The 27,920-nt window shown below is 45.2% G+C and overlaps 1 protein-coding gene across 7 annotated transcripts in view; it reads right to left on the bottom strand.

The window, feature by feature from the left end:
• Window positions 1-202: 202 nt before the first annotated feature.
• Window positions 203-27,920, bottom strand: part of LOC117423550 (protein sidekick-2-like) — a 136,947-nt gene continuing 109,229 nt past the window's right edge. Inside the window, exons 16-46 of one of the 7 annotated variants that reach the window (XM_058989809.1) lie at window positions 27,602-27,742; window positions 26,929-27,110; window positions 26,354-26,469; window positions 25,495-25,690; window positions 25,100-25,198; window positions 24,828-25,019; window positions 22,674-22,795; window positions 22,345-22,454; window positions 21,794-21,944; window positions 21,346-21,583; window positions 20,331-20,446; window positions 19,812-20,001; window positions 19,522-19,620; window positions 19,048-19,242; window positions 18,478-18,679; window positions 18,158-18,261; window positions 17,993-18,063; window positions 17,638-17,773; window positions 17,207-17,263; window positions 16,670-16,771; window positions 16,411-16,526; window positions 15,814-16,000; window positions 14,917-15,054; window positions 14,444-14,605; window positions 14,143-14,325; window positions 13,038-13,202; window positions 12,646-12,786; window positions 9,711-9,849; window positions 8,171-8,300; window positions 2,987-3,040; window positions 203-2,140 (exon numbers count right to left, since the gene is read on the bottom strand). In XM_058989809.1, coding sequence (XP_058845792.1) covers window positions 1,739-2,140; window positions 2,987-3,040; window positions 8,171-8,300; window positions 9,711-9,849; window positions 12,646-12,786; window positions 13,038-13,202; window positions 14,143-14,325; window positions 14,444-14,605; window positions 14,917-15,054; window positions 15,814-16,000; window positions 16,411-16,526; window positions 16,670-16,771; window positions 17,207-17,263; window positions 17,638-17,773; window positions 17,993-18,063; window positions 18,158-18,261; window positions 18,478-18,679; window positions 19,048-19,242; window positions 19,522-19,620; window positions 19,812-20,001; window positions 20,331-20,446; window positions 21,346-21,583; window positions 21,794-21,944; window positions 22,345-22,454; window positions 22,674-22,795; window positions 24,828-25,019; window positions 25,100-25,198; window positions 25,495-25,690; window positions 26,354-26,469; window positions 26,929-27,110; window positions 27,602-27,742 — 4,636 coding nt within the window. In that variant the 3' untranslated portion in view covers window positions 203-1,738. The remainder of the gene's footprint in view (window positions 2,141-2,986; window positions 3,041-8,170; window positions 8,301-9,710; window positions 9,850-12,645; window positions 12,787-13,037; window positions 13,203-14,142; window positions 14,326-14,443; window positions 14,606-14,916; window positions 15,055-15,813; window positions 16,001-16,410; window positions 16,527-16,669; window positions 16,772-17,206; window positions 17,264-17,637; window positions 17,774-17,992; window positions 18,064-18,157; window positions 18,262-18,477; window positions 18,680-19,047; window positions 19,243-19,521; window positions 19,621-19,811; window positions 20,002-20,330; window positions 20,447-21,345; window positions 21,584-21,793; window positions 21,945-22,344; window positions 22,455-22,673; window positions 22,796-24,827; window positions 25,020-25,099; window positions 25,199-25,494; window positions 25,691-26,353; window positions 26,470-26,928; window positions 27,111-27,601; window positions 27,743-27,920) is intronic. The other 6 variants (XM_034039529.3, XM_058989810.1, XM_034039532.3 and 3 more) reach the window with 6 other exon arrangements.

Raw genomic sequence — 27,920 nt, 5'->3', positions numbered from 1 at the left:
AGATAAATGTCATATAAACTATCCCTGGCACTGGCTGCACCACCATGCCAGTAATCTCCCCCCACTTCAGTCTCCTGGCTTTTACTAAAGGGATTAACCCAAACAGGCCGACCCCCTCGCGAGCAGGGTAGGGGGGTCTTCAATGCTGTGTTAGTGTGCTAATTATATAGGGTTCCTCCCCCCCCACCCACCCCACCCCACCCGACCCGGTAATGAGTCTTGTTCACATAAGGTGATCCATGGACAAAAGTGTCACCAGTGTAAATAAATTGCAGGAGCTGCTTCTGCAGTAGTGGGGTGCTGACGTCATAGCAACACAACATGGCTCAGTTCATTTCTATGGCATAAAAAACATAACGCTACCATGGAAGGAATTTATTAGTGAATATGTATTCAAATGGAAAAAGTCGAGCTCCCTGCTGTAATGCCTAAACTGCTATAGAAACAGGGCACTTTTTGTTTGTTGTACCTGTGTCGAGTGCAAGTCCAACCCAGTTCTCATAAACGCTGAGATACAGACGGTGCATCTGTGCTGTGTCTCTGTTGTCATGGTTACAAAGACTACCTCCAGGCCCATACATTCTGTCAATCACTCTACAGTAAAGAACCACCAAGCTGTCAAAGTTAACGATCAGGTGACTTGTTATCCTTCTGTCATTATAATCTCCCCTAGCCTGTACCCAATCATTATGAACGGTTTGAAGAGGGAAAGGACACATACAGTGGGCCAAAGTAATGCATGCTGTTAAAAAAAAAAAAAATCAATGATCTGATCATTTCAAATATCTCTTTGAAAAAAAAGCTGGTGGTTCTTAACTATAAAACATGGCAAAACATTGGGGCTTTGGCTCCCAGTCCATAATAAAAACCCAGTTGCAGATGTCTGTAGCAAACAGCACCTTGAGCTATCATCAGGATTACATCACCATTTATAAAAGATGGCTGCTCTTAAAGGAAAAGGCAGATTCTAATTTCCTGCACAACCCCTAACACACAGACACCAGACCTAGGTGATTTAACCAGTATTGTATGACTGGTCTGTGTTGTTTAATTGCAGTTGTGACTTTTGTTTCCAGGTCGTTCCCCACTACAATGTCTTGGGCTCCTATCCCAGTGAACAGCGGAGTAGGTTTGACAGACCAGCAGCACACTAACATTCTGCACAGCTTTCCCAACAGTCCTGAACATCTCTCAATTCTCACAAACACTCTAAATATATTCACAAACCACTTTCTCTAACAAACAACCATTCACAGCGCAAGTTTTGGAGGGTGGCCATATTAACTTTGGGCAACTGTAGCTACAGCTTTCTTTCTCGCCATCTTTCTTTCTTTCTTTCTTTCTTTCTTTCTTTCTTTCTTTCTTTCTTTCTTTCCATATTTTCTTCATCTTTCTTTGTATTTTTAACATTATATATTTTTGAAAGAATTGTTGTGTGAACAAACAGAAAATAAAAATGAAAATATATATAAAAAAAGCAAAAACCATGCAAACTCGCCCAAGCAGCAACAATATTATAGATGCTTTCAATTTTTAAATGATTGTCTTTCAAAAAAACACACACATGCACAAGCACACACACACACGCAAGAGAGAAAAAAGGGGGTGTCTTGCCATCATTTTTGCTGTTGTTAATACTTAAAAAAAAAAAAAAAAAAAGAAGAAAAAATTACTGGAAAATGAATTCATAATAAAAATCAAAAGGAGGAAGAGGGGATAGTTCTGTTTCTAGATGCCATCAAACAAAAGACGAGAATCCGGCAATGGGGGCCCTGGATCCAGGCGCAAGGCTGCTGGGTGGCCTGTAGAGGGTGCTGTTCTGGCTGGGAGGGATGGAGGGCTGCTGCTGGGGGGTGGGAGTCCGGCTGCCCTTGGGTCTGTACAGACTGCCCTGCCCCTGGCCCTTGGGGACACTGTTGAGCTGCGGGGGGAGGGGAGGCAGTGGGGGGAGGGGTGGAGGAAGGGCGGAGGGCTCAGGCTCCCCAGAATCGCTCTCTGTGTAGCTGTAGGCCTGCACTCGGGAGATGCCCTTCTGCTGGCGGCGCCAGGAGTTGTAGTAGGTGGGGTCGCTGATGTAGTGATTCACAAAGGAATGCGTCTTCGGTCTGTCTTGATCCACCTCATACTCACTGTCGCTGCCCTGCAGACACAAGCAAACAGACACACTCTGTTACAGTCAATCCTGCTTATAGTGACACGTTTACATCTACCACCAACTCAATCTCATCTCGTTCCAATATCAAACAGGGACTGTAGCCGGTTCTGCAATATACAAGCTGCAACATTACACAAAGGTCAAAACATCACCTCCATGCAGCAAGGTTTTTTATACAACTGCTCTTTATAGCAACAAAGGCCGTCTGGCTGAAATGTTGCTTCGTTTTTAACTTTGTTCTTTGAAATAATAAAGAATGGAAATGTGATTTACAAATTATTACTATGGTGTTGCACCTCTACATTCATCAACTGTGATCAGTGTTGGGGTATTTGGGATCCCGGAGTTAGCACCCAGTAATTCAAATAATTGTATTATAAAATAGTCCGATATTAGCCATGTGGTCTGGACTAAATTAATTCATTTGCCTACATATTGTTTTTTCTGCTGTCAGAAAAACTCGCCACTAGCGTCCTTCGTTAGAGAGATCAAGTTCTGCCAGCCCATTATCCTAATTAGGGCTGGCCGAGTCTCAATTCAAATGGGTTTGATCACGATCTGCTGTTAATTGAAAGGATTGAGTTTGATTTCAAATCACTTTCAAGTGGCAGATGGAAACACAGCTAAAGAGACCTTCTAAATCTTTTTCGACTGGACAGAACCTTCAGTAGGTTTTCCAAATGAAACCAGCTCTTTAAACCTGCAAGACACTTTAGGACTGGGAGCTAAAAACTAATATCCCTACACAACACAATACTAAGCAACAATACTAGGGAAGAAAAAACAACTGTCTAGAACTACTGAACTTATTAAAACTACCAGAGATCTCACCCAGTGTAGTGGAAGAACATGGAGACCAGCATTCTTTACATAGAACAGCGCTTCCTGCAGGAGGACAAAGGAAACACCATTGTTTCAAGAGAAACTGGAATCCCCCTCTCCAGGAATTCAACACTGTACTTTCCCTTCTGCCAATCAATTTCTCCTGCCCATTGGAGCTCTACAACAGCGTTCCTACCCATTGCACACCTGCTACCAGCTCAAGGGGTTATATATGGCTCATTCAATCAGCTCCTTTCACTAGACCATCTCTGATCTTCATCAAAGGCTGCGTTTGGCATTTGATCAAACCGAGAGAATGGTAAGATCTGCAACTTTAGCCCGAGAGGAATATGATATGAGACAAAAGGGAGGCATTTAGGGCAACAACATCCCACCCCCCCTAACTTCCATTAAGCACAGATGTAATAAATGATGATGATGGAGCACTGTACAAAACAAGGAAATATGAGAAACTAATCATTTGCTCATTCCAGTCTGAACTTTCAGTGGAAGAAAACTTTGCACAGTAGATCCCAGGGCCTAGTGTGTAATAGGATTCTATTTCTGCTGAGCATTCCATGACAAACATTGCACTTGACAGCATATGCAAGCAGCAATCTTCTTAAAAATCAGCTCACAGATGAAGCACGCAGAGAAGTCGCAGGACGTAGAAAACGGTAGCTAACCAAACCTAATTTTATGAGTGAACTCAAAAGATTTGTCATTCAGACACACCCTGGATTTAGCTTGAAAATGCTGCTCTCTGAATCTGTTGTTCACAACTAAAACCTTTGCATGCCAGATAGAAGTTTTATAAGCTTTGGCACTGAAAATCATCCTTCCCACTTTAAAATAAACGGATCTGAGAAAGAGTGAGAGGCTGGGCTGACTGTCAACACAAACAGGTTTACCATGGTGAATTTAACCATTATCCACTTATACAATGCATGTATCCATCTTCACCATTCCGGTCTATCCTTTATCATACTTTACAAGACTTCTGCTATACTAGTCTTTGACTTGCTTTTACCATGGTGTGCAGCAGTGACCGATTGTAAGAATATTGTCTCTTCCACTGCCTATATCCAGAAGGCAATAGTGTGCCAGTCAGTGTATAAGACTGCTTTTGCAACTACAGTGCACAGGTACTCCTGGTTCAACCCCCTGTCGATGCTCAACTACCTTGCTTATCTCCCTCACACTCTCTCTCTCTCTTGCTCCCTTTCCAAAGCCGTCTCTTTTCAGCACTGAGACAAAGAAGCTATTCAGAGGCAAACCCGTCCCTTCCCTCACTGAAAATAAATACATCCTGACCTCCGCACTGCAGCAATCCACTCTCGGATTGCACACTTACCAGACTGAACTGCAGGTTTTCCTAACCTTCTGCAAAATATGCACCTCCCTTAACTGCATGCCTGGCCACTTTATTAGGAACAATTACAGAATAAAGCAGGCATATCAGGGCCTGTCTAATCTAAACATTCGCATCACTGAAATCAGACCCTTGGCTGTGTTTAATATATTTATACAGACACTAAAGAAATGCTTCATTTCCAGTTTACAAGGGCGGTTTTGGTTTTTGATCAACTCAGTGGGCTCCATTATATATTATTGCTATGTAAATTGTTCAGTACTCCTGTATTGGTTCACACAAGTTTCACTGAATGCTGTGTGTCTCTGAAGGCATTGAAATGGCAATCAGAAGGTTATGAATAAACATTCTTGTAAATACTGAGAAAATTAGTTTAATATACTTTTTTTTTTTTAAATTGATTTTCAGTTTTAATAAAATCTTCAGTTAATGTGATTGTTATTATTGGCCAACATTATTAAAACAAAGAAGCGTCATTTTACAGAAATACGAAACCAGTGTGTGGCGCTCCCCATCTGACTAAAATTTCTTACCATATGGCATCTTTCTTTTTATTGACTTTATAACCACAATCTCTTTTATTTCTGTGGTAGTTTCTGCATGAACGAGACAGTGACAGTCTGACAGCCTCTCCTTCGACTCGTAATGACATACAGAAACATAGAAGGGTCGCTCTGACGAGCCGTCAGTTTGAGACAACAAGGCAATTCTATCTTTGGAGTAAGGGGGGAGTTTGCGTAGCAGCTACAGGAATATAGAATGGTAATGTACACCTCTTCATGGTGACCCCACCTCCCCAAAGTGAAATAATACGCTTGGATAGTTGTACTGGATTTACCGCTGTATCATGTATAAAGGGTTCCGCAGCCTTGCAAAAAATAACAAACTTATGCACAAACGTGAGAATCCATTGCACGGCCATGAGACTCTCAACATTGTGAAAAAACGTGAGTTTCACGAGTAAACCTTGATCAGTCATGCAGCTGGTCTGGGTAGAGACTCGGGACCCCACCCCCCTTGCAGTTCTCACACAGCTGTATTTCCAGCAAAGCACACTTTCGCAGCCCTCTCTAAAAATACTTTACATCTCTGGTGTTGAACCCAAGTCCCCAGCTTACATTACAGGGTGTCTACCAGCTAAGCTACTAAAGAAGGAAGCAGAGCCAAGCACTTAGACTGCTGAAAAAAATATCTAATGGTTATTAGATAGACTCTGAATAGAAGAGAAGTTACTTGTTACTACTGGTTGTGGCCAATGCAAAGCCACTGAACCAGGGGTAGTATATACGACCTAGAGAAGTTAGCTGCTTATTAGTTGGATGGAAAGAGGTGATGGTCTTTAAGGAACAGCAAACGTCAAAGAAGATTTGAAGAAACGCTTCAGAACACTGCCTAATTGGACTGGAATGGGGTTCAGTGAAGAAAACCATTGTGTTGACTTTGCCAAAGTACAGTGAGTGTCACACTTCCTTTATGGCTTTAGAGAAAAAAAGAAAGAAAGAAAGAAAGAAAGACAGAAAGAAAGAAAAAAAGAAAGAAAGAAAGAAAGAAGCAGGGACCGGAGTTCTTTTTGTTACGATTCAGTTTTTTTGTAATGTGCGAACTGTGGCAGTACCTGTAAAACTAGTCATGGCATTGAACTCTTGAATCTGAATCCGAGACAAAATGAAAGAGAGATCAATCAGAGAGAGGCCAGTGTACACTGATCTAATCTCAGTGTCAGGTTACCTTTCGCTTCAGTGTCACTGATTCTCAACTCCGCAGTGCATGCCAGGAACTGAACGACTGCTCCAAATAAAATTAAAAAATAAGGAGGGCAAAAGAAGTTTTCCAGATTCTATAAAAAAACAAAAGCGACAAGGCAGGGAACTGCCCATGAATGATTCATGGCGGGGATGTGCTCTCTTATTCATACTGAAACCCAGTAATCTCATCCTTCACCTGGTCTCGCCCAGCCCACATATTTTAGTGTCTTACTCATCCGTAAACGAACAGGAAGCGATACAAAAACAATCTCTTTAAGACTTCTGCATTTAAAAAAAAAATTCAAAAATCAAATAATAAACAAATAAATCACCGGGACGGCTCCTTTCAGAGAATTCTGAGGCCTCTAATCCTATAGGCCCGTTGCTGTAGCAACACCAGGTGCGGCTGTTTACCTGTATAGGTCTCACTGTGGCCAGATCACCATGGCGACAGCATTACCTGCTCAAAACCCCTTCTTTAGAGAACAATGCCTAGCTCATTCTGCTTCCGTAAATCATAGAAATGAGATACTCTGGAGGAGGGGGGGGGGGGGGGGGCTAGAAGATACTTGCTTGGTTCATCTTCAAAGGAAGTTCTTGTCATGTTCAAAACATCCTTTTTATGAAGAGATATTTCATGAACGGTTCCACCGCTTAACTCCTTTTGAATTAGGACGGTTGAAAATTAACTTGCTCTTGAATATGTGGTAACTACAGTTTTAAAATGTGAATGACCTTTTACTGCCCAAGGCTTTCTTAACTGAAGGTACAACACTGTATAACACCCCTCTCCTCCTAATGCTTTCTGTGATAGACTTATTTTCAGAGGAACTATATTTTAAAATAAACCTGACATTCCACATAGAATATCTATTTATTTCTCTTGAGTCTTCACAAAGCCCCTTCTTTAAACCCTGGTCTTGCCACAGCACGTCATGCTGGCTGGATCCACAAAACAGCAGCAAAGTCTGTAGCCGGGCCAAGGCAGCATTCCCAGAACTGCAGTAACATGAGTGCAGGAACGGGCGAGTGGGGGAGGAGAGGGGAGGAGAGGAAAGGAGAGGAGAGGGAGCCTGCCAAACTGCTATGTTCTAGAAACTGTCCTGTCTGATTGATTCAACGGCGCCAGAATGCAAATCCTGTCCTGAGAGCAGATTGGATGCGGCTGTGAAGGCATTAACAGAGTGAATAGAGGGGAGCGTTGCCCAAGCTGGGGCTGAAGCAGTGGAAGGAATCCAGCTTCACAATCTCAGAGACACTTGAGTCATTGTGTGGAAGTTTAATAGGCTCCCTGTCTCTTTCCCCTCACTCTCTCTCTATCTGGGACTAGTTCCCATTCCCTACTGGTTTATTAAAAGTCCCTAGACCAGGCAGTAGGGCTCACATCTCCTGTTTGCATTGCTCACATCGGCCCTTGTTGGGTTGTGAGTCTGCTTTTATAAAACAGATTGCAGGCAAAAGCAGGATAAACACACTCAAAGTGAGAGAATAAAGGCCCTGCACTAACTTATTAATACATCTATGTACCTCCTAATAGGATTTTAAAAGGTTCTCTTTCTTTTACTTAAAGCCAAATCTGATGCAGGGATAGAAATAAGATTCCCCTTGCAAAGCAGTTAGATCCATTCCTGGTTTTACTATGAGTTTAAGAAGACACACCTGAGCTTGTTACCAGGGCTAATCAAGCTTGTATTAAAATCTGAAACTGCTATGCAATAGGAGTCTTATTTCCATCCCTGCCATCATTGAGCAGCAACTGGGCACCATTCACTTCATGATGCAAAATGCTGAAGGTTGAGGTTGAAACATTGATACCCTGGTTTCATGCCAAGCTTTACCTGATTGATCAAAACTAGCTTCCACATCACACCAATGTGACGCAGACAAATAATTTCTAGAAGTGTGGTATGTACTGTACGTGTTTAAAATGAAGACTGTTAGCACACGTTATCGCACCTTTAGACAAGCAACAAGGAGTCATACAGAGATGCAGTATATTTAGAGCAGATCTCTCCCGAGTGCCTGCACTACGCTGTGTGCTTTGTTTCAGAGAGACCCTGCTTGTGAGCTGTGTACCTGAGACTCTGAGATCTCCGAGGGTTTCTCTGTCAAGCTGCTGCTCTCCGCTGGGATCAGGTCGTTGTATTTGGTGCTGACGTCCTCGTCCGAGTAGTGCAGGCTGCCAGGGCTGGGCCGAGGAGGAGACCTGAGAGGAAAAACCAGACCGCGGTCAGCACACTTCAGCATGCAGGACGCCTGGTCTCCACTTGCAATACCCAACTTGGGCTGCAGTCTACAATCCCATCCATTGGAGAGAGTTTGGCCAGACCCTATCTGGGGCCGAAATAATCCCAATTAAAAACACAGTACTTAAAATACATTATCGGAAATAGTAAAATAAAGGTTCATTGTAATCATATAATCAAGTGACCTAGGTTTAGCAATTTGTCAAGTAATTCTTGGTATTTTATCACAAATGCCTGTTTTCACAGACCCTAATTTTACTTAATGTTACTTAGATCCATAATCATTGCTAATCAATGTATTAATATAAGCAACCAAAAACCGCAATTAAAGGAAATATCATTCATATCATATCTTAAAAAAAACATTTGAAAATCTTGAGTAATGTGAGTAACCCAGCTCAGACAAACAAGCAGCCTCTTTATCTTTGAGCCAGACGTTTTTCTTTTTTTTAACATAACCTTTGACCCCAGATGCCATCCACTGTCTCTTGTTTAGAGAAAGGGGGTGATGTCAACTTTATAAAAATCATGAGACACTCATGGGACTGTCACAAGGATCATCTCTAAAACACAGTTCTTCCAGCTGATTAATATCAATGTGTTGGATGGATTGTTGGGTCTGTTTCTTGTGGCTCCTGGGAGTATCACAGCAGTCGACAGTGACTAATCTGCTGCAGGGGGATCCCTGGAGGCCCCTTGAAAATACCCCTTTTATATTAATCAAAGGAGGCAGTTTTTTTTCTTAAATAATAGCATGCCTGAAATTCTTTCTTAGTTTACACAGAATCACCATGTTTTCTTATCCCACTTAAAAATTAATACATTAAAAAAACTGTGAAACTGCAAGGGTTATGCCAAAGAGACTAAAATGTTTTGACTTGATTTGCAAACAGCCAAATCTCTTCTCAACAAGCTACTGTTTTCTTTCCACAAGCTGACCATTGGTTAATGGAAAATCCTTTTACTTAGAAACATCCACACCATATGGAGTGTATATGAAACCCCCTCTTTGTAAAATTCAGGGGGAGCTCAGAACTGCTCTTAACTAACGGTTCAGCAATGTATGGTTCAGGGGCTTCCCTGATAGACCGGGGACTGATGTAGTTATTTATTGATTTCTTTATTTATTTACTCATGCATTGATGTCCCTTAGCAAAAGCTGAGAGAAACGCAACAGGAGCTACAGAACTATTGAAGCCCTTTATGAATGGAGTGGTCTATCCTGATACATAATGCTTCTTCTAGGATTTCCTCAGGGGAAGGCGCTGGGATTCCAATGGGATTCTATTGTGGTAGGGTTGTTAAAGTTTTCGGAATGCTGTGTTATTCTGTGATCGCGTTGCTCTTTTCGCTGTGCTTGTGGGTGTTACCTGGTGTAGACTCCGTTCTTGCGGCAGAAGGAGTTCTTCACAGACAGCTTCCGGTTGTTGAGCTCCAGTGCTGGGAACCGTCCCTCATCCAGACTCACCATCTCTCCGTGACTCAGGGCGTTGCAGTTCGAGTTATTCCCTGGACAAGGAAACCAACACATCACGTGACAATTCTCTTTAAGAACCCTGAAGCAAAACGAAACAGGGAGCCCTATTAATGATAAACTTGTAATGAATCTCCTCCTAGCGGCTGATAATACTGACATCAGCATAAGACCTGTGCCTACCTCAGCTAAAGAGCTTGCTCTTTAATGGAATGGTAAGTCTTTGAACCCGTATGGTTTGCAGTTCATGTCCAGTCCTTGCCTGTCTATTCAATTCAATGGGCTGAGATTCCATTATGTCCTTGTTTAATTTTACCATTGTAGTTTCTTTAATCCACCCCAGGCTCTCCCTGCTCTAATGACACTGTCACTCCCAACCCTTTCACACCTTTAAGTTCATCCTTGTTTTGTGTACCTGTCTTGTAGGAAGAAGGAGGAGAGGAGGGAGGAAAAAAGAGGGAGCTAGGGAAAGGAAAGGAGAAGAAAATGGAGGATTTGGCAGAGAGGGAAGAAGAGGGAGAGAAAAAGAAATAAGGAAGAGGCAGGCTGACAGAGAGTATTTAATGCCAATGCCAACCCTTCACTTTTCACACAAGCAGAAGACCAAGAAGGGTCTGTTATTATGTGTGCAGTATGATGTCTGGCAGCACCTGAAGGGCAGCTTCTACTCAGACACTCAAATCGTACCAAACCCTGGGCATTGCTTTTGTGAATGTTCTAGAAGAAGCCAATTGAGTTTGAGCTATCGCCCCCACGGAATGAAACTTTCATCTACATAGCGCCTCTCATCCACACAGGATCCCAGAGCTTTCTTTACAAACACTGGACAACTGAATCATAAGCAGCCACTCAAGTGTAGGAACGCAGCAGCCATGTGAGCCAAAACACTCAACACAACAATAACAGCCATTGTACATGTTCCCATATTCTAAGAAATGCTTTAAAAAAAAGGCCTGGATTACATGTGAATTAAACTGCTGCAATAAGCATTATAATGTAGGCAGGTATTCTGTAGTTTTGTCCTCTTCATCACCCACAGCACATGAGACCACATTATTCAGTATTCAGGCCCAAGTGGAGACAGGGGTTAAACAAGCTACAATCAGTGCTCTAGTCTTCCAGCGGCTGTATTCTTGGGAGGCTGAAAGCACGGCTTTGTTTCCCAAACAAACATCCCTCTTGTGTTTTCCACCTCAACTAGAAACATGTTTACTGCTTGAGCCTCAGCCTTGTTAAAAAGTGCTGACTGCAGCAGGAGGACTCACTGACATCAGATCAGGCTCAGCTAACCTTAACCCTATTAGAATACACTGTGCACATCTTTTCAGGGCTGCCCAGCGTTCAAACTGTGCTGCTAGTTTAGAAGTAAATGTGGCAGTCTTATTTACTATATGTATACCAGCATGGACCTCACAAGTCATCATTGTAATTATCAACAAAGAGGCTGTTTTGGTACTGTACGTTGTTAAAAGGCAAATAAAAAGGCAACATACTGTTCAATGTTATTTATTATGAATGTGTATGCAACAGCTGATCAATATATTATATTAAAACACACTTAATGTTAATTTATATTATCACCACTGTAATACTCATCATACATAGACGTAACATGAAGAGAAATTGTGACAGCTTTAGTTTGAGCCATTATAAAAACAGCTGCAAAGCACAGAATCACAGAACATGATGAAGCGATCGGAATTAATTTAGTACGTTTTTAAGCTCCCACCTGTTTACAACCTGCATCAGAAATGCATTGCACTACTAGCATTTTTAAGTGGTACTACATATGGAGGACCAAGTTTAAGCCAGGTCAAATTCGGTAGAAAAATCTGTAAATATCTGGTAAGGATAATTTAAAAAAAGCAGGAATTTATTGTGAAAAACACTAAAACCTATGTATAATATTACACTCTAACTCCTCTCTGATATAAGGACGCCAGTACCTGCCACTACAAGCCCCCTTTTTGAAATCAGGTTGCCCTGTCCCGTCTGGCATATATACTGGGTGCAGATTGTGCGAACCGGCCTGCCAACCCAGACAGCTGTCCGCTGCTTCTTAACTGTACTCTGTGTGCATTGAGGATTGTTTTGCAGTACAGCTCGTGCTTTTTCTTAATCTCAATGCAATAACAATTGTACTGTATCCTCTTTGCTCCGTCGGTGCCTGTGTGTTGGTTTGCGTCACGTTATCTGTTACTCTGGCAAACGGGAGAAATCACCACTGTGTTCTGAGCAGCAGATTACAGTAAAGGAGAAAGAAAGCTGCTTGATTCATTCAGGCTCTTTTCTTTATGGATATGGAAATGTTCAGCACACAGATGGACCCCTAGTTATAATCGATACAGGTCCCCAAACAGAAGCAGAGCCAGAGATAACAGCAGCTTTTGAAGCTCCAATCGCTGTGTCTCCTAGTAGTAAAGTGATTATGGTATTATAGCAAGACCATCAAGGAGATCAGAACGAAACCATGCATTTCCTGTTACTATTTAATGACCAATAATTGCAATATTACAACCAGCATTTACTAAAATTAACTTACATGCTTTTAGTCCTAACGTTGGATTCATTTCTATAATTCGCTTTCACTGTGATATTTTACAAAGACTGTTTTGATTCCCTGGTAGAATGACTGCAGTTCTCTCAGACAGGAGATAGATCCTGGGTTGTTATATGCAATCTCTCTGGTTAGACTGGAGGAGTTGTAAAGAAGTGGGAAGAGTCTGAATAATAATGTGTAATGCATTACATCATTACAGACATCATAATCTGCAATCTTTTCCTATGCTCAGGTGTGATTGCTCAGACTCACAGCAAAGCCCCCAGCCCACCTGAGTCCGATTTCTTGGCGTACTTCTTGCTCTGCCCGCGGATGATCAGGATGAATACGAGCAGCAGGATAAAGATGAGCCCCACCAGAGCCACCACCACCAGGAACCACCACTCCTCATAGAAGGGTGCCACCTTCTGGGCTGGAGGGTAAATAAGCAAACAAATAAGATTAGAACACAAAAGTATTATGATTTATTTGGTCGTACAAACTTTCACCATAGACTGACAAACAGATGCAGACAAGTGGACAGACAGACAGACGGCTGTGAAGAGACACAGGAGGTGGAGGGGACTGCAAGACAGAATAGTGGATAGACGCAAAAAGACAAACAAACACACAGAAGGACTTACTGACGCGCAGACTGACACACAGAAAGACAGACAGGCTCACCGGAGATGGAGGGGGAGGGGGCGCTGGGGGAGCCGTAGCCATAGTCGTTGACCCCAATGACCCGGAAGTCGTAGCTCACCCCCTGCTTCAGAATGTCCATGCTGAAGGTGTATGATGTCACTTCCTTCGGGATGTCCTTGATCAGGATATCCCACAGTCCCTCATCTGAATGGAGGTAGAGTTTGAAGGCATTGAGAAAAACCTTTTACTAAGTTTCTTTTAGTATCACTACCGTAAGCCCCCTTAATCAAATGTCTGAGTGCTATGACTTTATTGGGTGTGGTATTCCTTTCTGAAATAATTCGCATTTGGAGTATGAAGCTTTGGCAGTCTAGCCCTGGTGTCTGATGTTTCAGTCTCAAAATCTGTTACCATGCTACACTCCCCCCAACACAGTCACAGTAAATGTGTATTGATCCCAAGTCTCTCTCTTCCACTCCCACTTACACATTCAGCAGACCTGTCAGTCACTGATCGCTTCTCTACCCCCCTTTCTTTCTTCTGCTCTCTTCCTTCTGGGCGACTTATCCCCTGTCTATAACTGGTGATACTCAAGTCTCTCTATCCTCCCTGTCACTTTCTTTCGGCCAACCTGTGAAACCTGGTGAAGCTCTGTTCTCCCCTGTTGGGTGCCAATCAATACTCCATGTGAGCAGACAGATGGCTGAGCTGTGCAGCAGAATGGAGCACTGTGAGTGATGGCACTGCAGGGAATCACCTTTGCTCTCTACAATGAATATCTCACCTGCGATCATCCATGAAGGCATTATCCTTTCGAGACTGATCTTCCATCAAACTCCAGATGCCAATTTCTTTTCTGATCAAATGACAGGTTTTAAAGAACATGGTCTATATACGCTATTGGAACCAGTATAGTTATTTGCTATTCACTGGTCTGGTACTGCTGGTATCATGGCTGATTACCAGTAAGTTGCCACTATATCTCTATCTGTTTGTAAGCGCTTACTAGTTGTTCCTGGTACCTGATGATGGGTTGGGAATGGACAGTGGCTAGAAGTTGGCTACTACTGGTTGAAATGAACTCTCTCCTGTAGATGAGCGAGTTTAGTGATATAAAAACGCATGTAAGAATAGGGCCCCATACCTTCTATAATGCTGTTTCTAAGTGTTTCTGGTTGTGAGTGGTCCCTGGGGGTGGTACCTGAGGGTCTGGCCTCAATGACGTAGCGGCTGATGGGGCCTCTTCCGGGGTCTCCGCTCGCCCAGTGGATAGTGAGAGCCGAGCCGTAGCGAGAGATGAAGGGCTCCCCGGGAGGGCCAGGGGCACCTGGGGGGGAAGGGGAGAGAGGTGAGTGGAAATAGGGCAGATGAGCAGATAAACAGTTTATTGAAATAAATTCATAGAGACACAGACAGACAGGCAGACAGGAGGGCAGAAGACACACCCTCTCCTGGTCCAGTGGTGATGTTGGCCTCCACCTCTGGTCCATATGCGAAGGTCTTGGCCCGGATGCGGAAGTTGTAGGTTACCCCGTCCGCCAGGTCCTTGATCTTCATCCACCGGGGAGAGTTCCCCTTGACATCCACCGTCACGATCTTACTGACTCCTAGAGGGGAAAGAGGAGTTCATCAGGACCACAGCCTACTACCAGCCAGGAATGACAGTAGAGATATGTTAATCTAAACCATAAATCTTATGATGGGAGTACAGATCGTATCATTCATCATACTGAAAATTCCTTGTTGCTTTCCACAGCTAATTTCAGCATGCATAGTGCTTTTCAGATTACAGGTTGGTATAGACTACTGATGTTTGGATTAGCAAGTCTAAAACACAGCATTCTAGCAGGAAAAAAGCACCACAATATTTTGCCCAGGACTATATGGCTTATTGTTGATGCTCACTGGAGGAACGTACCATCGACGGGGGTGCAGGGTTCGTAGATGAGTCGATAACCCTCGATGATGCCGTTGGGGTAGACGGGCTCCCCCCAGGACACGTTGACCGAGGTGGTGGTGAGCTCTCCGAAGTGGATGAAACTGGAAGCACTGGGAGCTAAACGAGGGGGAGAGGGGGAGAGGGGGAGTCAGTGTGGGCGTACAGGTTTGCCACTGCCGTTCATAGTGGCCTCGCTGGCAAGGCTTAGTAAAGGATGTCTGGATTGATATTATTCCCAGGTATGAGAGGTTGTCTTGGAACATTGATCCTGAGAGAGAGGCTGGAGGAGTGGGAAGGCAGGCTTTCATCAATACCAGCGAGTTACCTTTCCTGTCGGTATTCTATTTCACAGTTTTGGTGTTCAAAAAAAAATCAGGCTGCACAAAGAACATTTGTGCTCAAAATGATTTTTTTTTAAAGAAAATCTTATTTTTTTTGTAGATATTGAGGAGGGCTCAGCTGCAGAACAGAGCCTCCATTGTCCTTCTTGGCCAAAAATGTGTTCGGCACATCTTCCCTTTCCCTCTGTGAGGCTGTCATATGCTTCCGTTGCCCAGGCAACCCAGCTTAGATAGGTGCCAATATAACACTGGGAACATCCGCCATCCCAAAATATAAAAAAAACCTTTTTTTTATTATAAGAAATGAAAAACAGATTTCTTCAAAACCATTTTTTTTAAATCTTTTGTTTTACCATTTCCAGTCCTAGCAGAGTCTATGGACTCACAGTGTGAGCACAATTAAAGAAAACTGACCAAAGGGTCATTCAGCTGGCAGATAATGGGCCTGGAGAGCGGGCCTGACCTTTGCGTCTTCCGAATGAGCTGGACAAGCCTTCCACTGAGGCCCCCGCAGATACGTGCTCTCTATTCTCACCTGCTTGCTGAGTGCGCCCCCGTGTGGCCGGGCTGCGCGGGCCGTCCCCTGCCGCGTTGAAGGCCCCCACGCTGATCATGTAGGTGGTGTACCCTGTCAGGTTCTTCAGCTTCACCCCGCCCTCCGGCAGGAAGAGGGTCCGCAGACGCTCCGTCTCATTCTGCCGCTGGAACTCCCAGTAGAAGATCTGACAGGAAGAGGAAATCGGCAGAGTCTACAAGGAGAGCTCTTAGTATTGCAAGGGTATTACTTCATTGTCCTGTCGTAGGATCTTCACTGACAAAATGTCCAGGATGCTGCACACTACTACCCCTTTATTGTAGAGATGTAGTTGGGAGTCTTAGGACAGCAGAGGCAGTTTCAATTTAGCACCGAAAGCAAAACTTTGCTGGTGTGCAAAAAGTCACATCAGCACTGTGTATCACAGAGTAGGCAATGCAAAATGTACCTTTGCAGAAATGTTTCATCCCTGGATTGCCATATAGAGAACCAATACAATTACCCACAGCACAGCTAGAAGAGAAGATTGCAAAAATGGTTTGGCTGCTGGATATGTAACTCAGGGTTATGTGCCAATAGTCTGTAGGGGTGACCTACCTTGTACCCCTGGATATCTCCGTTCTGCGCCTCAACAGGGGGCGGGTCCCAGGTGACGTCAAGCTGGGTCGCGGTTGCCGATTGGATGGCTACATTCTGCGGTGGACCAGTGGGAACTGAATGGGAAAAAAAATCAAGATCACATTGGACCTTCATCACAGCCAGAGCCCTGCAGATGGAGATGCTGGAGATGGCTGGGGAGCCTTTCTTCCAGTACCATGGAAGTACAAAGCGATAAAACACAGTCGGTTTCACGTACCCGCCTCTCCCACGAAGACTTCCTGCGGTGCGCTGGTCGGACCCTCCCCCACGGCGTTGTACACGCTCAGTCGGATCTCGTAGCGCTTGTGTTTACTCAGGTCTGCCGAACACAACACAAGCAGGTCAGGTGAGCCGCTACACTTCACCTGTATCTGCTCTAACACCACAGCCCACATGTGCTATACAGTGTGGCAGATTTAACATTATATCCCACAGCCAATGCATAACTTCTGACCAATTCCCAGAGACTATTGCATGCTAATCTACATAATACATCACTATCTTTGAACAAGTACTAGAACAGCAGAGATAGAAATAAGATCCACCTGAGCTTGTTACCTATACACTGGGGCTCTGCAATAGGAGTCTTATTTCCATCCCTGCTGTTTCAGTTCTTGTTCAAGGGTAGTTATGTATTATTTCCATAATGATCAACTCTTTTGAATCCTTGGCATACTGAGTTTGTAACCTTCGACCCAGTCATATCCTAATCATCCATAATAGTACTGAACAAATACAGATCTGGAGGACTTACTGTCCAGCTCGTATTGTGTGAGTGAGGATTCGGTCAGGTTCCGCACACTGTAAGGGGCTGCAAGAGGAGGGAAGAGACAGCCGAGAGGAGAGGAGAGAGAGAGATTGAAGGGGGGAGGGAAGGAGATAGGGGAAGAGAGATAGAGAGAGTAGTTAGTGAGTTAGTGCGCAAATCACTGCACACACACACACCATCTGGTTACAAGGTATCAGGGCTGTCAAATCTCTGGTTTCTTGGTTACCGTGGAGGGGGGAGGGAGGGGGTTTAGTTACAGGCTGTCAGGGGAGAATCAATGGACCCCCGGTGTTAAAGAGGGGAGGCTAGGTAGTGATCAGTAAGAGAGAGGGCACGAGGTGAGGTATAAAGGGTACAAAGCGCAGCAGTGTGGAGAGACAGACAGCTTGAAGTGAGGTACAAAGCGGGTCACTCACAGGTCAGCTCCGCCCAGGTCGCGGTGGGGCTGTTCACCGTCCTCACGGTGAAGCTGCGCAGGCCATCGTACAGCAGCTCACGGTATCGGATCTGGAACCCCAGCAGGATCCCGTTGACGTGCTCCTCCGAGGGAGGCTGGGGGGGAAGGGTGGGCACACACAAAGTTATTCTGGAAACGGATACCCAGCTCTGCTCTATATGCTCACTGGGGCTGAACACAAGAAACGCTATTATTATTATTATTATTATTATTATTATTATTATTATTATTATTATTATTATTATTATTATCGCCATTTCTTTCCCCCAGGTAATCATTGCATTTAATAATTGGTGTAATTCAGTGAGTTTTACCTGCCAGCGAATCAGCACGGAGGTTGTAGTGTGCGGTGTCACAGACAGTATTACTGGGGCTTCATCCGGGGCTAAAGAAAAAGAGAATACAACGAGGGGTAAATATAATTGCACTGCATAATCCAGAACTTCAAACACACTGAATTCAGGAGAGCCCAGACTCACCGTCCTGTAGCGTGGTGATTGCCTCGCTCTCCTCGCTGAACTCGCTGTCTCCGATGTCATTGGTCGATTTCACCCGGAACTGGTATGAAGTGAAGGGCTTCAGCCTGCAGGAGGCGACAGAGGGAGGATGAAATTGCTGTCATGCTGTTTGCAATACTCTTACACACTGAAAACAAAAAGCCCTCTGTCTGGTATTTACAATACGGTATCGTCCATTACTCAGCTTTGTACTTCAACTATTTTGATTGTCAAAGGTTGTACGGTGATGAAGAGATCATAGTCACAGGAAACCGTTACAGCACGGTTTGCTCCTGGATTACCTGTCCACGATGTAAGAGCTGGCCTCATGGTTAACTGAGGCTGAGTGGACAGTCCAGTTGCTGTCCGGCAGCTCTCGGTACTGGACGGTGTAGTAGCGGACCGGGGAGAGGCCGTCGCTGCCTGGTTCCCACGACAACAGCACCTTTCGGGCCTGCACATCCTCCTGTCTGACTGTGGGCAAGCTGGTGGGCTGGGGCCGGTCTGAGGAGAAATGGCTGGGGGGTTAGCTGAGCAGCACAAACACAGGACAGGGGCAAGCTGCAGAGAAGGACAGTGTGATCAGTTACATTGTATCTCACACTGTAACCGCACAACAAGCCAAGGGACTAGGAGGCAAAATGTTATAAAGTATAGTAAAAGCATGCTAAAGCATAGATAAGCATTGTAAAGTCCAGAGAGATATGGTAAAACATATTAAAAAAATGACAAACCATGGGCAAATTGTAATGTGTACATTTACAAGAGCCAACAAAAAATGTACCATGGTAAACTTGTTAGAGGGGATTGGAAGCAGTGTGGTCAGGTGGGACTGGGAGACTGAGTGGGATCATCAGGGATCAGTACAGTACCTCTCTTCTCAGTGGTGACTACCAGTGCCTCAGCCGCCTCCCCCCAGCCTTTCCGCGTCTGAGCTGTGATGCGGAACACATACACCAGCTCTGGTTTGAGCCCGGTCGCTGTGTACTGCCGCGCACTGGGGTTCAGCACATCCACTGTTGCTGTGTTGCTATTGGTTGAATTTAGCCGGTAAGTTATCTGGTAGGCTAAATGAAAGGATGAACAGAGAATGAGAAGAATGAAGAGACATGGTTAAAAGCAGGTTTAATATCACCCGAAGGAATACACGTAAAGTGTTTGTACATCATCGTTAATCTAATAAACAGTATTAATTCAAATGTGTTATTCAACAATGGAATAATTTAAACTTCCTAAAACTAGCAGAACAACAATTGAGCTGCTTTTGTTGTTTACCAGCTGAAGAGGGATGGTTTGCTGTGAAGGCTCCCTGGTTTGGGGAGAGGGGTAGGAGAAGGGACACTCACCCAGGATGATGCCGTTGGGCTGGGCCGGGGACTGCCAGATGAGCCTCACAGAGGTGGTCCGGACCTCGGGGAACAGAATCCCCACTGGGGGACCGGGCACTGCGGGGAGACAGGAAATCCGAGTCAAATCCTCACCCACCAGTTTGTGACTGTAACGGGAATTAGCTTAGCTTAAATACTGCAAATACTTTTTTTTTGCGGTCCAGCTTTTGTTGGACATTGACTTGGCGCTGAAACGTTTGTCTCATTTCTGGATTGATTTTTAGCAGTTTTAAATTGTGTCGCTGTACCGTCGTCCAGGGTCCTCTCCAGTATGGGCGGGTTGCTGGGTACCCCGTCTCCTATCCGCGTGAACGCCAGCACCTTGATCTCGTACAGGACGTACTTCCCCAGGTCGCTGAGCAGGAGGCTGTGGGTGGCGTTCCCCTCGGCTGTCCAGAACTGCAGAGCCGAGTCAGAGTCCTTCTCCTTGTACACAACCTGGCAGCAAGCAGATCAGACACCGGTCACTACAGATCAGCACAGAGATCAGACCATGTGGGCGGTGTACAAAACACTGCAGTCACACAGATACATTGCAACTGCACACCAACAAGCTGAGGGTCTAGGAGGCAATGCAGTCCAGGGTTAGCCCTGAGGGGTTGGGATCAGTGTGCTCTAGTGGTTAGAGGACTGAGAGGCTGGGGGGGAAGCAGTGTAGCTGGTCTCTGCACATCACACGTGTAGTTACATCAGCCCCACTGTAACAGCGCAGTAACAAAAGCTTCTCTCAACTGTGTCTACAAATGTGTGCCAGATGTGCCTGGTACCTTGTATCCGAGAACGAGTCCGTTCCTGTCGGGTTCCGGGACCTCAGACCAGCGAACCAGGATGCTGCTGGAGGTGGTGGCGAAGGCAGAGATGTTGGTGGGGCCAGAGGAGGGAACTTTAAAAAAGATCAAGTATATACATGACAAAGGAGTCAATACCATTGAACAAAAGCTTTCAGGTGTTTGCTGTTTCTCAAATAACTTCAGGTTGGTAAAATAGTATTGGGATGCTGTGTGGTCTTTGTGATTAGAGCTGAGGGACTGGGAAGCAGTGTGGCCTAGTGGTTAGAGTTAAGGGACTGGGAGGGAGGCAGTGTGGCCTAGTGGTTAGAGCTGGGAAACTGGGAGGGAGGCAGTGTGGCCTAGAGGTTAGAGTTAAGGGACTGGGAGGGAGGCAGTGTGGCCTAGTGGTTAGAGCTAAGGGACTGGGAGGTTGGCAGTGTGGTCTTTGGTTATAGCTGAAGGATTCAGTAGGAGTGTGGCATACTGGTTAGAGGTGAGGGAATCAGTGTGAGCTGAGGGCAGAAAATGAATGCTGCTGTTAAATGCTGACTTTTTTTTTTGTTCAATTCAATTTAACAGGATACACAGATCCATTACATTACAGAAAGGGTATCGCTGGCATAGAACTCCTGAGCTAAATTCCAGGAATTTGAGAAATTGACAAAAAATAATCAAAAGCACATGTAACCATCTTAATAGACATGTGTTTCAGATTTCCTGTTACCTTCATTTTAATCTAGTTACCTTGGAAACCAGACTAGCCAAACAGCAGATAATGGAAAGGTTCCAGGGATAAATGTGTTGGCTTCATTTCAGGGAGAGATAGACTAAAACAAGACTGCCTGCTGCCTCCTCATATCGTTTTCAGGTAACAGCCGTTTTATAAATGGATAACGATTCATGGAAAATGATTTAGCTTTGGAGCAGCCTGTCTATTAAAGCACTGGAAAGCATATTGAATCAGGCATGGCTCTTGGGCTGCTGAGAGCCAGAGTGAAGAGCGTGTCATTACCAGACTCCCGAGTGCGGCCCCGCACTGGCTGGCTCCAGGGCCCCGCTCCAATGCCGTTGACCGCCTGCACGCGCACCTCGTACTCCGCCCACTCCTCCAGGTCCTCGATGGTGAACTCCCTCTCCAGCCGGTCTGGGATCCCGTGGGTCAGCGCTCGGCCCTCAGTCCCCGTGCGGGAGTACTGCACCCGGTACCCAACAAACTCGGGGTTCCCGTTGTACTCCCACTCCGGCAGGGGCTGGGTAGAGGAGAGAGAGGGTAGAGGAGGTCAGCGACACCAGACTCCTCTGCTAGCTCCACTGCACTGCAGTGTGCATCTAGGAGCATCTTTCTGTCACAGTGCCTAAGGGGCACACAGATTTGCTTCTTATATGTTTTGCTAAATATGTATTAGGATTAGAGTTTAAACGAACCCTTTCATGCATGAAAAATTGACTCAGGGACTCACCACCCATCGGAGCCAGAGGCTGGTCTCACTGGCCGTGCGCAGGGTCACGTTGGCAGGGGCAATATCAGGGGGAGCCTGCAGGGTCTGGATCTTGCGGGAGGGCTGGCTGGAGGGGCTGGTGCCCACGATGTTCACCTGCCGCATTCGAAACCTGTCGGGAAGGGGGGGGAAAGGGGGGCTGTTACAGCACTGATGGCCATGACCTACATCTATGTAACAATGTGAGGGTGCCAAACGTGATGTACTAAGAGTCAGGCTGACAGAAAAGACCTTCAGATAACCCCAGATTCTGCTACTCTCAATAACTTGTGCTAAAGAGCATCCTTAAGATGTTTCATCACAGCTGGATGGGCAATTCTCTAGAGATACCTAACAAATGCTGCGTGACATACATACAGCCATCCAGCATTTACAGGTGCCTCGATGGCTGGGGATATGGTTAATAACACAGTGAAATACAAGACGCCCTGCCAGTCTCTCAGCTCTCGAGTACTGGAATCCTGGAAGGGGAGTGAGGGAGCGGAGGGCTGGGGCTCCTGCTGTCTGCTCACCTGTAGAAGGTGTACGGGTTGAGGTTCGGCACCTCGAGGGAGCGGGCGTCCGGCTCATTGGGAAGCTGGTGCAGCAAGACCCATTCTTCATTCTCACCGATGACACCGATCTGAGAGAGAGAGAGAGCGAGAGAGACAGAGAGAGAGAGCGAGAGTGAGAGAGAGAGAGAACACAAATATAATATCCCTTCTAATGTTTACATGGTATTGTTGCACAGTATTAGTCAGGTGAGGTAATAATAACATTCTGAAGTATGCAGTGTAGTTGCTGTGCAGTTAAGAGCAGTGAAGGCTCTGTGTATTCACAGTGCAGGTACAGAGTAGCGTACCTGAGCCTCAACCTGCCACCTGGAGATAGAGGTCTTGCCGTCGTAGCCCGGTTTGAACTGCAGGGTGACCGATCGGGGGCCGATGTTGGAGATTGCCATGTTGGTGGGGGGGCCCGGCAGCTCTGTGGAGAGAAAACACACGGGACAGAACTAAAGATCTGGCTGGGTTCTCCCAGACTGGTTTAATGTTGTACAGCCCCCTGGTGTTCAAAATGTGGTACTGCAGTCCGAAACAAAGTACACTACTGCAATGCACACCCGCAAGTAAGCAGTCAAAAGTCTTGACAAGAAAAACACGGCTTCTTGCTCTGACTAGTTCTATGCCTATTATTTAACCCATCTGAAAAAAAAAAAACACTCAGTACACAGTTTATCACAGTATACCGTATGGACTGTAATAGCATTCTACAGTGTTTTGGTTGCTACTATAGAATACTATAGCGTTTGTATTAGCCAGACTTTCAGATGACACATACTTGACTAATGGTTTCAGTTATTATATTAAAGGTGTTGTGCATTTTGGCAGATATTTATTTTTGAGTGATGCCTTTTCCCCATTTTTAAAGTATCCCCTCATGCAGCACAGCGCCCCCTATAGCAACACCATGCTGTGCACTGGCTGAATGGCCCCTACTCAGAGATCACAACCCAGACCAGTGTCCAACATCAATGCGTTTCGCACAGATTACATCAACACCGAGGAATTCACTTAGGCTGCCACACTGGACAAACAAACACCAGAACAATTCTAAAATACACAGGGGAGAGTGGGGTGCATTGGGACAGCTTGTTTATAGCCAACACACAGGACTGATGGTTACTCAGGGGGAAGATGATGGCTGCAGAGGACTGATACATCTGGAAGGCATCAATTGGTACAGAAAAAAACACAGACTGAAGGTTGCAAGTGAAGTGTATCTACCGGGACAGCACGCAGGGAGCTGGGCAGAAGGGATTTTAACCAAGCATGGATAGAGTGGCCACTTTATTAGGAAAATCAGCTCAACCTTTGAGCATTGTAAATGTGAATCTGCCCGTGTGTAGACAAAGTTAGCTGTCACAATGTACCGCCCTTAAGAGTGTGCAATACACCCCCAGTACTCTTCCTCCCCTTAATCTAAATGTACAGTCTCCAGTGGAATTTGCATTGAAACCAAACAAGGTGCTGTACTGTGTAACTACTAGAGGTCAGCTCCCACTTAGTGATCTATTGGAAAACTAATTTTAGTAGATTTAGGAAGAAAAGCTGCGCTCATTACCTGTGTGAACAGCACAGCAAAAGCAAAAAGCTAAAAAGAAATACAATCAGAGAGCAGGGAGAAAACAACGCAGCTTGTTAAGGGAGCATCTGCAAATTACGACTTCATAACTTAGTATTCTGGTTGAAACGTCTCATAGTTCCCAAAGATCCCTCATGCTTACCTTGTCACTTCTTGCATGTTCAATACTCTTAATAAATAGCATGTGTGTGTAAATATATAGTTCTGCAGTAAAGTGTCACGGAACTTAATTGACATTAAATAAATAACAAATAACAAGGATCCTAAACCATCATATTCGATTGTCACCCCTTAAAGGAAGTGTTTGGAACCTATGAGACTTTCTAAGGGGAAACATTGTGTGTTTTAATGTGAGGTTTATAAGGGAGTTCCTCGCAAAGCACTACTGGCAGGAGTAAGGATTGTGTCACTAGAGTCAATGATGTTACTGTCATTTAATATAACACAGATGCAAGGTGGACGGTGGATGAATGGAAATTAAGGATACTAGGCAGAGAAGAGAGTAGAGAAAATATCAGCAGACAGAGCAGATAGAATAAAACAGAGGTCCATGGAAAACATTTGAAACCAGGAAATAACAATTAAATAAAAGACATTACATCAAACAAATAAATCAAAGCGACAAGATATGTGTAAAAATGCATGTGTGACATGAATACTGTATGTACTTAAAGGAGGTCGGTGAGGCGCCTTCTAACATCAAATTGAAATACTAAAGAATGCACAACCTAAGTATTATCCTTATTGGATATTCGGTTCTGCATACGTAATAACGACACACAATGGTGCCTCAGCTATCTTCCCCTTCGCTAGAGGAGAGGATCATAATAAATTGGACTCAGGCAGGTGGCGTGTCTGTGGGAGCGGGACTCACCCGGAGGGACCCCTGAGGAGATGGTGGAGGAGGAGAGCTGCCCCTGGCCCTGGGAGGTCATGGCTGCCACCTCGATGGTGTAGGTGGTGAGGGCGGTGAGGCCCGTCACGCGGTACTGCAGCGTCACGTTGGGCAGGTAGTGTGTCACGCGCGTGTTGGTGCGGTTGTACTCCTCCCAGGAGATGCGGTATCCTGCAATTCAAACAGAGAAGGTGAGGGTGCAGGGATGGAGATCATATCTGTCTGTGCCGATAGAGCTGGGAGCTCCATACCTGTGAGGATGCCGTTCTTCTCGATTGGCTCCCTCCAGCTCACTTTCAGAGAAGTGTCCAGAATCTCAGTGAAGCTCAGGTGACCGACCGGACCAGGGACTGCAAAAATAAAAACACACTCTTCAAGAACCTCGCCTTCAATCACCAGCAGAATGCAGCAGCACTTACTGTGCAACGATGAAGGCACTGGATGAAAAGTTTCTTATGCATTGATTGAATGTTTTGATGCAATTATTTTACCCCTGAATAACTTTGGGAGAACTGTATTTTTAAATCCAAAAACATTAGGTCTAGCATTGGTAATACAGATCTTTATATCAGGAAAATCCATGTGTTTTATTGCACACCATGAGGCTACCCCCCTAGCTTCAGTGTGTTGCACTGGGGTGACTTACTGTCCTCGTGCGTGCGCAGGACCTGGGCAGTGCTGCGAGGCCCGTCCCCCGGAGTGGTGAAGCACAGCACGGAGGTGGAATACTCGGTGAACTTCTTCAGCCCTTTGATGTACCCCACGTGGATGCTGTCCTGGAAGTTAGGCCTCACTGTCACCACGGTAACCTCCTCCTCCTGACCTGGTTCCCATGCCAACAGCTGCAAGGGGGAGGAGCAAACAGAGCAGAGGAGTAGTTGAAGACAGTCCACAATCACACAAGACAGCATGCAGGGACCTGATTTTTGGTCCTTCCGGTAAGATACTTTTTTCTCTACTATTTATCTGTGCAAACAGACTTAACATGCTTTGACATATTTCTAATAGTATTTATCTATATGGTTATAAAGCGTGACAATTTACACTATTATTTTCCTTGTCTATTGTGACATCCAATGAGCTTTGTGTATGAGCCTTGCATTTGTCCCTGACAGTTTTCCATCCTCCCTGAGCAGAAAATAACACACACACAAACATTGACACTCAGTCAAGCTCGCACTGGGAGGGAGTCACTAGGAAACGGAAGTGGAAAGGGGAAGGGGTGTGTGCCATCTAGTGGTGTGGCGACACACAGCAGGCTGTGAAAAGTTATGGTTAGGGTTCAGGTTCAGGCTTCGGGTTAGGATTTGTGGCAGTAGGAAGCAGGAAATGAGACCTGGTGGCTGAACATTGGATTTATTGTTTCTGTATTGCTAAAGTTTTTATTTTACTGCGCAGTCCTAATTCCAGCGACCAGAGGGCACCTCGCTGTGTGTGGGTGTGTGTGTGTGTGCCAGTATGTGTGTGCGTGCGTGCGTTGCCTTGGTGTCCAGGCTGGCGCTCACCTTGTAGCCCTGGTTGATACCGTTGATGAACTGCGGGCTGGGCGCAGTCCAGCTGAAGCGGATGGTGGTGGAATTCACAGCCTCGGCATGGACGTTCCCCGGGGCCACTGTGGGCACTGCCAGTCACAGAAACAAAGGTAAAATGACAAAGATCTGATCTTCCTACCACCCTTTCAGTGCCACCTAATACAGCGTACAGAATGTAGACTGGGAAAATATATGTTGTCTATGCAGAGGTTATAGTACTGTAAAAAAACAAAAGGAGACATTGCTTTCTGAATTTAAACAGCATTATATGATAAATCAACCAATCACAGTTAAGGATCTGTCAAAATTCCATTACATCTTACACTTATTTTATGCTTACCAGTAGTTCCTGGCAGTCTGATTAGTGTCCCTCTGATGATAAGTGTATAATATGTCTCTTATAACATTTTGAAGATGACATTTCTTATATCAATAAGAGACACGCTACCCTACACTCAGTGTATTATCTAGTAGTCACTGTATCAGTGTACGTGCCCCTTCACCGCAGCTTTAGCAGAGTTGGAAAGCAGCGCTGCCCTGAGTCTCACCTCCCTGCAGGGTCCACTCGGTCACAGTGTGGCTGTGGACCCCCAGTCCAGCCTCGTTGTAGGCTGCAACCTCAATCTCGTAGTTGGTCCAGATGATCAGATCCTCCAGCAGCAGGTTGTTCACATCAGGGTTGGTGATGTTCTTATACTGATAGCCCACCGGCAACCCAGACAGACAGTACCTGAGGAGGGAGGGAGGGAGGGAGAGATGGGTGAGCATACTGGATTGGGCAGGATACTAGAAGAGGCACAGACACGACTATAGTTCACTGGCAATCGCCAACAACACTATAGCTAGTTATTCAACAATGCTAGTCTTATTTTTCTTCCAAAAATGTCATGTACTTTTTGGTCTAATGATCTTGATAATACCCAAACTGTTGGGTACAACATGCACCCTGTATCTAACACGTAAAAATTTGTCAAAGGATGCGTAAAATGAGGGTAAGGAATTAGTACAGGCTTTGCACCCCCTGACACACTCTGTATAAAAAAGCACTACAGAAAAATGGTACAAAATTTGTAGTCCAGTAGAACCGATATTTTCAGTCAATTGAATTAAGAGTTCTTCTTTTCTTTCCTTACACATGAATGACGTTTGAAGCACCTCACATAGACAGACTAATCCAGGTTTCAGTGTAGTGTGTGTTCGGTGCCACGGCTGCCTCCCTACCGTATCACGTATCCACGGATAATGCCGTTCTGGTGGCTCTCGGCCGGCGGCTGCCACTGGATCATGATGGACTGGTTGGTGCGTCCGCTGGCGATGACGTTCTGCGGGGGGGCGCTGGGGGGCTCCTCCGGGAGGGACAGTCTGGAAAGAGATTCGACAACAGCCTTATATTAGATCAGAGAGCCTGAGAGTGAGGGCGGTGGAGGGGATATATAACTTTACATTTTATTTAGATTTATCTGGGTTTTTCAAAAGCAATAGGTCAAGCACGCGAAAATACAGACCTTTATACCAAGGAAGAGCTACTAAGTTGTAGTAT

Source organism: Acipenser ruthenus, chromosome 17 (assembly GCF_902713425.1).
Source record: "Acipenser ruthenus chromosome 17, fAciRut3.2 maternal haplotype, whole genome shotgun sequence".
Lineage (NCBI taxonomy): Eukaryota > Metazoa > Chordata > Actinopteri > Acipenseriformes > Acipenseridae > Acipenser > Acipenser ruthenus.
The sequence above is the reverse complement of the archived record's forward strand: the minus strand, read 5'-3'. Positions and strand labels throughout refer to the sequence as shown.